The following is a 9000-nucleotide window of genomic DNA, read 5'->3' on the forward strand; positions in this document are numbered from 1 at the left end:
ATTAGAACCCTAGATCCCCACCAAGCTCATTTAACCATTTAGCCCACCATTGGACTTACGGCTCGAGCATTCTAGTGTATTTGTACTGGTTAGAATAAAGAAAAATTGGCAAATATTTTAAGCATCCCTTATTTAATTGGTTGATTTTTCACATATTTTAGCTATAAAACCGACATATAATTAAGATTTCGGAAACAAAAACCAGATAGATTAAAAAGTTGTCCTTGTTTTAATTGGTTGAAAAATATATTTTTTAGAGCACGGGTTGGACTAGCCCACGAGTGGACTCTGGAGTAAGCTCCTTTAACCACTTAGTGGACTCCCTTTAACCACTTAACCATTTAGTGTGGTCTAATAATTTTAGATTTAGGGCCTAAATTTCCTAAAGTAGTCAAAACTTGCATATTTTTTAAAATCTGAAAAATGAATTTCACAAGAAAAAATTGGACTCCATTTCTGCTCGGCCGCTGCGATCATCTTGCTGCAATCACAACATGCAAGGTAAGCACGCGTGGAGAAGATCGCCTGTAGACTGCTTCTTCTTCTTGTTTTCAGCAAGTATCGAGCGCCCATGGAAGGATTACTTCAGAGATCCCTGGGACAAGAGCACGGTATGTTGTTACCACGTTTTGGCACAGAGGGCATTGAATGTTACAGAGACAAACCCAACAGCCCCAAATTTCCTGCATAAGGCTAGCAAGGAGTCGCCCTTGATAGATGGACATCACAATCCAAGCTGGCTTGGAGACTTGATGGAGGTAAAAGAAGAAGAGCCTTCTGTGAGAATGCCCAAAGCAGCGCTTCGAGTGATGAAGAAGAAGAAGACGAAGAACAGTGGTGGTTGGGAGACGCTTAGCATACAGGATGCACTCGCTTCTCTGGAAGATGCAAAACTGCCCCAGCCTTCGGTTGAGGACCTTGCAGACATCATGCACAAGTGCACGAAAGAGAGAAATCTAACCTATGCGCTGCGCTTGCATGCCTACATGCAGAAAAATGGGCTGGAATCTCATGCATTGCTTGGGAACCACCTAGTCACCATGTTGGTGGAAGTTGGAAGCCTGCGCAATGCTCAGAAGATCTTTGACAGGTTGGTTTTCAGGAATGAGTGTTCCTGGAATTCTCTTATCAATGGTTACATTGAATGTGGGGAGTCAAGGCACGCTCTCTTTTTGTATCAGAAAATGAAAGAGGATTCTCTACATCCCAGTGGTTTTACCTTTGTATCCTTATTGAAGGCTTGTGCCACGCTCAAAGATGTGGAAAGAGGTCGTGAATTGCATGCTGATATTGCCAGTAAAGGTTTTTTGAAAAGCGACGTTTTTGTTGGCAGCACCTTGGTCGATATGTATGCCAAATGTGGCTCACTTGTGAAAGCACATGAAGTGTTTGACATGCTTCCAGTTCGAAACATAGTCTCATGGAATGCACTGATTGCAGGATATGCAAAACACAACCGTGGTGAGGAAGCATTGAACTGTTTCGAACAGCTGCTACTTGAGGGTGTTTCTCCAAATGCTATCACATTCACGTGCTGCTTGAAAGCCTGTGGCAGCATTGGAGCCACGGACAAGGGTGGTGAAATACATGATGAGATTGTTAGAAAGGGTTTGTTGAACAGAGACCATGTTCTTGGCAGTGCATTGGTGGATATGTATGCCAGATGTGGTTTGCTATCAAAAGCCCAGGAAGTATTTGACAAGCTTCCGGTTCGAAATGCAGTCTCATGGAATGCATTGATTGCAGGTTATGCCAAACACAAACATGGTAAGGAAGCGCTAAAGTGTTTCAAACAGATGCAACTCGAGGGTGTCTCCCCAGATGCTATCACATTTGCTTCCAGCTTGAAAGCCTGTGGCAGCATCCGAGCCGCAGATGAGGGCAGTGAAATACATGCAGAGATTGCCAAAAAGGGGTTGTTGGAAAGAGACCTTGTTCTTGCCAGTGCATTGGTTGATATGTATGCCAAATGTGGCTTGCTCGCAAAAGCGCAGGAAGTATTTGACAAGCTTGCAGTTCGAGATGTAGTCTTGTGGACTGCACTGATAGCAGCATTTGTGGAACATGAGCGTGGTGAGGAAGCACTGGACTATTTTGAACAGATGCAACTTGAGGGTGTCTCCCCAGATGCTATCACATTTGCTTGTAGCTTGAAAGCTTGTGGCAGCATTGGAGCCACATACAAGGGGAGAGAAATACATGCTGAGATTGAACGAAAAGGGTTGCTGGGGAGACATCTTATTGTAGGCAATGCCTTGGTTGATATGTATGCAAAATTTGGCTCACTTGCAAAAGCACAGGAAGTGTTTGACAAGCTTCCAAATCGAGATATAGTCTCATGGAATGCACTGATTGCAGGATATGTGAAACTTGAGCGAGGTGAGGAAGCATTGAACTGTTTTCAACAGATGCAGCTTGAGGGTGTCTCTCCAGATGCTATCACATTTTCTTGCAGCTTGAAAGCCTGTGGCAGCATTGGAGCCACAGACAAGGGCAGAGAAATACATGCTGAGATTGAAAGAAATGGTTTGTTGGAAAGAGATCTTGTTATTGGCAATGCATTGGTTGATATGTATGCTAAATGTGGCTTGCTTGCAAAAGCACAGGAAGTGTTTGACAAGCTTCCAAATCGAGGTCTCGTGTCTTGGAATGCACTGATTGCAGGATATGCCCAACTAGGAGAAAGTGAAAATGTTTTTCATATCTTTGATAGAATGAAAGGAGAAGGCAATAAGCCAGATTCCGCCACGTTCTCTAGTATTCTTAATGCTTGCAATCATGCAGGTCTGGTAGATAAGGCCCAGACATACTTCAATACCATGAGCAAAGACTATGGCATCATTCCAACTGCAGAGCACCATACTTGTGTGGTTAATCTGCTTGGCCGTGCAGGCCAATTAGACAAGGCAGTAGCAATGATGATGAAACTTCCATTTCATCCTGATATTGTGATGTGGTGTACTGTATTGGGTGCGTGTCGAAAGTGGGGCAATGTGGAGCTTGGAAGACAGGCCTTTGAACAGGCAGTGCGATTGGACGAAAAAGAAGCTGCAGCTTATGTCTGTATGTATAATATCTATGCAGATGCTGGCATGCAGGATGATGCAAGGAAGGTGGAGGAAATGAGAGTGAGAAAACAAGCATGGAAGAAGCCAGGACGACATTGGTGGACTGATGACATGCAGGAGGATGCACAGAAGGCAGAGGAATTGAAAGTGAAAAAACAAGCATGGAAGACATTGCTGCTGGACTGATTCTGGTTTGACTGTGCATTTGTCTTTGGTTGGCGATTAACATCGTCTGTAGAGAAAAATTAATTTATGCAAAGCTAGGAGAGCTTTCCCTCAAAATGTAGGAGCAAGGGTATACCTAAAGATGCAAGGAAAGATGTGGTGTGTGGGCGTAGTGAGAAGTTGGCTCTTGAATGTGCCTTAGTCAATATGCCCAAGGGAGCACCTATTTATCATGCGCACAAAAGAGCAAGAACAGTGGCTTATGACTGAGCTTGACTGGATAAGTCAAGAAGGCCCATCCATACATAGAATTAACAAGCAATAGAAAATGTGTGAACATACCAACTGCTTGTATAGAGGGATCTTGTTTTTATAGTTCTTTCCCTCTCATGTAGCGTGGCACTTCCCTTTAGTTCTCAAACCAACAGAGAAGGAAGATGTCAACCTTACAAATTGAGAGAGTGAGGATTTCATTCTTTATCAATGCCATCGCATTGGTTTGCATAAACTGTTGGCAAATTTTGAGTTTAATTTTTCAAAAAAATATATTACATAAGATTGCAGTTACTCAAGGCTTTAACCATGCCAATTTCAGAAAGAAAGGTCTTGTTCCCTGACTTTCCTGAATCACATGAAGTCTTGTCCCATTACTAAACGTCATTCCACTTATGGTTATGGTGGATGGCATCCTCTTTGGTAGCAGAGCAGCAGGACAAGGGCTGAACATGCGAAGGAAGTTCTTCAGTAAGGATGTCCTTGGATTTCGATCAGCTAAAACTCATGCCATTCATGGCTATGGTGGGGGACGGCTCTCTATAGGAGAAGCAAGGCCATGGCTGAATGTGCAAAGGAGGTTCTTTTGAAATCAATGATCCTGGACAATGCGCCAAATTCTTCTTTTAAGAGGCAGTGAAATGTCCCCCTGATCTGGTAATACACTGGGCATCTGCAGATATGATGTTACTCTGTCTCCACCTCCATAGAGAAAAGTTGGCAAAACCGGTCCTCCTTGGCAATGCCCTCTGCTGTGCACATCTTCACTCTGAGGCTGTGAGATGAGACTCGAATCTGCCCAATCGTGACGGCATGTGACGTGCGTTTGCTGATATCTAGGCCTCTGGATAAATCCATATGTTGTGAGCCATAGGAAGTGATCTCGGTATAATTGTAGTGTGAGTATGCAGGCCAAGGAGCTCAGGACAAATAAGCTGGATAACATCCTGATGAGTGAGGTGAAGGGAGGGTGCAGAAGGGTGGCAAGTAGTCAATGTGAAGCCTGTGTCGGAAACCAGCGACTGGCTCAAACATTCCACACTCTTATCATGTGCTCTGCTAGCTGATCACTCCAGTGCAATCCTTGGGAGTCTGAGTCTGTCCAAGGTATGGAGGTGGTTTAGATGTGTCACTGTCTGGCAAAGTGCATCCACTATCAATGGTGCTGCTCCAAACTCTGCAAGAATGATGGAATTGGGCATTGATGGTTTGCTTTGAATCATGCAGGAAAACATCATAACCTGGAACCTCTCAATCCTCTCTGCCAATCCTCCTCCCCAAGCTCTGGTCCTGAAAAAGAGGCCACATACATCACTGCTGGGGTGTCAAATAACCATCCCTTAGTGTTGGGTTCCTGAAAGTGTGTCTGGAAGCACACTTTCTCTCTCTTTGGACGATGATGATGAGGATTTTTAACGTCACAGCAAACAAGCCAGCAGGCCAGGTATGACCTATGTGATGGTCCATGCGAGGGCACGGAGAGGATTCAAGTTGGAACCTCTGTCGTAGGAGCCTGATGTGCGAACCTTTGAGAGAGAGAGAGAGAGAGAAAGAGAGAGAGAGAGAGAGAGGCATTTGCATCTTACTTCAAGTAGTTTATTAGCGCAGAATTCTTGGTGTCACTGAACATGATTTTGTAACCAGCCTTGAGGTTGCCATAGTTTTTTTTTTCTAGGAAAAAGATCCTTCTATTAGCTACTGAAAAAACAGCCACAAAGGGCTAGATACAAGCTTGCCTCATGTACAGGGCGGAGATCAAGTAATGAAAAGAGGGGAAAGAGACACTACTCCTCCAGCTGGCCACTCTATGAGGAGAAGGCTATCTCAAACAAGGGGACAGGGGGGAACAACCACATAGGTAGTCTATAATGCCAAGTGGGGTCACCACCTCTATTAGTGAGAAAAGGGCCAGGTCACCAGAACCTCAAGAAAGCTTCCGGCCGCTTCTACATGATGTCAGAGCCACCCTACAACTTCCCCCATTGACCACGGAGGGTATGTATGATGTTGAGCCAAATGCTCTTGATAGCCTCAATGGCTTCGCTGCATCTAGCTTGCCATATGTGCCAAGCTGCCATGCTACTGCAAATCTCCCATCTTTGGCATGAGCCTGGTCGCCAGTGGTTTGTGGGTGGGGCTATGACTGGTACTGCCAAAATGTGGAGGTGAGAAACTTGAAGGGCTAGCTCCCCACCATCCTCCTCGTAAGCCTTGACCACCTTAGCCTCTATGGCCCAAGCGACAGTGCTCCATGTAATGATCTGGGTCGAGGCCATGCCCATTGTGATTATGCGGAGAATTTGTCGCCAAACCTGCTAAGCCTTCGGGCAATCCCAATGACAATGTCACTGAGACTCCTGAGGGTGGCCGCACCTCGGGTAACCGCACCTTGGGTAAGCTGCTGGCCGACCTCCAACTGCCAACCAAGTGCCAACCGCCAAGCTCCTGTGTGCCATCAGCCAAAAAGGAGGGTGATCTTTCTAGGCCGAAAACTGTCCCAAAGACTCTTCCAAAAATCTGAGAGGAAATGTTGTGAGAGGTCCTATGATTGCCAATGTGCTGCTGCTGCTTGGTGCCATCAGAGTCAGCCAGGGTTCCAGTCTATGCGTCCGAGGTCAAGTGTGCATTGTCTTGCACATGAAGCAGTGCGAGTCCGTACTGTAAGTCTCCCGCTGGAATGATGTCAGGTGATCTGAGTATCTGGTTTGCGACCGGGTGCCGGACATCTATAGATGCATGTAGGTTTGCATGTAGAGAAGGGTCCAACCCATAGGGCTAACCCAAAGCAGAGCCTAAGGCTCTTGCTGTGGGCATGGGGGAGGTGTAGAACCACCCCCAAGGGGCGAGGAGGGCCCCATGATGTGCCCACCAGCCTTGGCTTGGGCTGAGAGGGCTGTTGGCTAGCCCTAGGGGCCCTAGCCAGGTAGCCGACAGGCCCACAGCCCTGCCCAGCTTGAGTTTGGGGCAGTCCCATACTTCATGCGCTGGCTGCCCAGCAGCCTAGACAAAAGCGCATAACAGCCAGCCTTCTTTAAGGTGTGAAAATGATGGATTTAATAGCATTTAATGCTATTTGTACCTAGTTGTGAGGTTTTTCCAGCACCGGACTTTCTGTAGAGCTGGCTGACTAGGAGACTAATGGGGTATATAAAGCCCAGCCATAATTCAGTTTTGATTGTGATAACGCACAACAAGGCCTTCTTTATACCTTTATGTGGTGAGAATCTTTACCATCAACTTTACAGAGTAGAGAGAGAGAAGAGAATGAGAATATTGAAGACAACATAGTATTAGGTCCCAATATCCATTGTAGCCCGCAGCACCCCCCCCCCCTCCCCCCCCCCCCTCTGCAAGTAGGAGTATTTGCTTATATTGTTCTTTGGAGAAATGCTGTACAATGTTGAGTACAAATGATATGAATGCCCAACGGAAGGACGAGGAAGACCGTATGTCGGCTGAGTATCCAGCTATCCTCTGCCGAAGACTCTCCTTGGCCACTGATGCAAGTCCAGTTAGTTAGTTGCAGGACTGCACATATGCTGGCTGAATGTGAAGAGTATCTTCCTTCTTAGCCTAGAGTGTTTGGATGCTGCAAAGTGAAGGTACTGTGCTGAATATACCTGAATGATTTCGTGTGGGCTGATGTTATGCTTTTATACCTCCTTTGGACAGCGCTGTTGGCTGATGCAAAAATGTCCCATGACTCAATAATGCCAGTCGGCTGATGGAAAACCTTGTCGGCTGCTGAATACTGCTGTCGGCTGATGGAAAACCTTGTCGGCTGCCATTAATGCTCATGACTGGTCATCATGCACAGTCGACTGCTGTACTTCATGTTGGCTGCCCATCAAATGCTGGTCGGGTTGTAGCAATACTTGTCGGTTGCTGGCCGATTGTATGGCAAAGGCTTTGGATGCCTTTGCAAGGCTAGCCCAAGCTGGGGTTGGCCCCGTTCTATGTGAATGAACCTAAAATGCCTACATGCATCTAATGCTAAGGTTGACCAGTACATGCTTCTGAATGATGCTTTCTCCCAAGTGGGTTAAGAGGACTGACATCTGACTGACCTCTAAAGCTCAGAGACTGACCTACGTAGCTCGTGCCTGACTGTCCCTAGACTAAGGGCTCACAAATGGGGTCACGGCGTACGACAAAGAAAAGGTTCTACTTCTGTACAAATTCTGCACCGATGATCATGCCAGTGTGTCACTGTGTGCCCTAGTGCAGGGTGCACGTTGTTAGACATCATCCCCTTCTTGCTGGCTTCCTGTTTGGTGTCCTATTTTAGCCTCTAGGGCTGACCATGTTAGTTAGAGGAGCTGGTCACCCCTCACATATATTTTCCCACATTATTCCCCATATTACGGATTCTTGGGTATTTTCCTAGTCGTGGAGGATTTTATCACCAGTCGGCTGCCTACTCATGGGCATATATATAGCTGGCTTGCCTCCCTCATTTCTCATTGCTTGCTTAGCATTGTTTGCTGAAGTCCCTTCCATACGAGGTTCTCCCCTCTTGGTCGGGACATGTATTTCTTTGGATGATGATATTGAGAGTAGGTTGTCACCTGTGTTTTCTCTCCATCTCTCTCTCTCTCATTGTCTCTCCTGTGTTTCCACTTTCCCTTCTTCCGTTGCACATTCTATCATGGTATTAGAGCGCTGGTGATCTAAAGTGTTGGATGCTCCCTCCTCTCCCTCCTGCGTTTTTGCGTTTTCAGCAAGGTGGACATATCTGCGTTTTTCTCAGCATTGCTACTGGTCGCCTGCCTCTTCCAGGCGTTTCTTCTCAGCAGCCCGTGGTCATCCATAGCCGGTTTGACCTCCCGAGACTTCCTTCACACCTGTTTTATGCACTGTTTTCAGGGCAGCAGCACCTAGTGTGCTGCGTTTTTCTACAGGTGGCTGTCTACAGCAGTTCTTAGCATTCATACCTCCCCCCCCCCCCCCCCCAGTGCTGGTCGCCTGTTTTGTACAGGCCAGCAGTAGCATATTTGCTGCGTTTTTTTCTTCTACAGGTTTTTGATGCTGTTTGCTGATATGAGGATTTAATGGTACCATATATCTACTATTTTTCCAGATTCAGCCCGTTGTACAACCCCTTTTACCTCTGCGTTTTCAGAATTCCAGCCCTTGCTGTGCATTTTTTTCTGAACTGATCTTGCTAGTAGCTCCACCTTCCCCTGGGCTTCATCTGTTGGACCCGAAGGTACCTTCTATTCAACGTTTTTCCTCATAGGAGGTGTGGACACTGGTTGGCCTGAATTTTCAAGTTTGCAGCCCTTCTTTGGTTCCGTTTTCTTCTCCAGTGGACACAGATCACTTGCAGAGGGGATTTCTTGTTTTGTGGCTTTGGAGGCAGTTTGGTACTTGAGGAGGATTCTGAATTTCTGATTTTAGTCAGCATTTTGCTGATTTTGGAGCATCTATACCTGTGTTTTGTTCCAGGCCTACACGGTTTCCTGGTTTCTTCATGTTCCTTGCCTTCTGTTGG

At 46.3% G+C, this 9000-nt stretch overlaps 1 protein-coding gene across 1 annotated transcript; it reads left to right on the top strand.

Moving 5' to 3' along the window:
• The first annotated feature begins 417 nt into the window (after positions 1-417).
• On the top strand, positions 418-5116 carry LOC147610215 (pentatricopeptide repeat-containing protein At3g16610-like). Its single transcript, XM_086786053.1, has one exon. It carries the CDS (start codon positions 495-497, stop codon positions 3252-3254), a length of 2760 nt encoding a protein of 919 aa, XP_086642179.1. The 5' UTR covers positions 418-494; the 3' UTR covers positions 3255-5116.
• Positions 5117-9000: the final 3884 nt, after the last annotated feature.

This window comes from Cibotium barometz, chromosome 49 (genome assembly GCF_041138505.1).
Source record: "Cibotium barometz isolate CiBa-2024 chromosome 49, ASM4113850v1, whole genome shotgun sequence".
Lineage (NCBI taxonomy): Eukaryota > Viridiplantae > Streptophyta > Polypodiopsida > Cyatheales > Cibotiaceae > Cibotium > Cibotium barometz.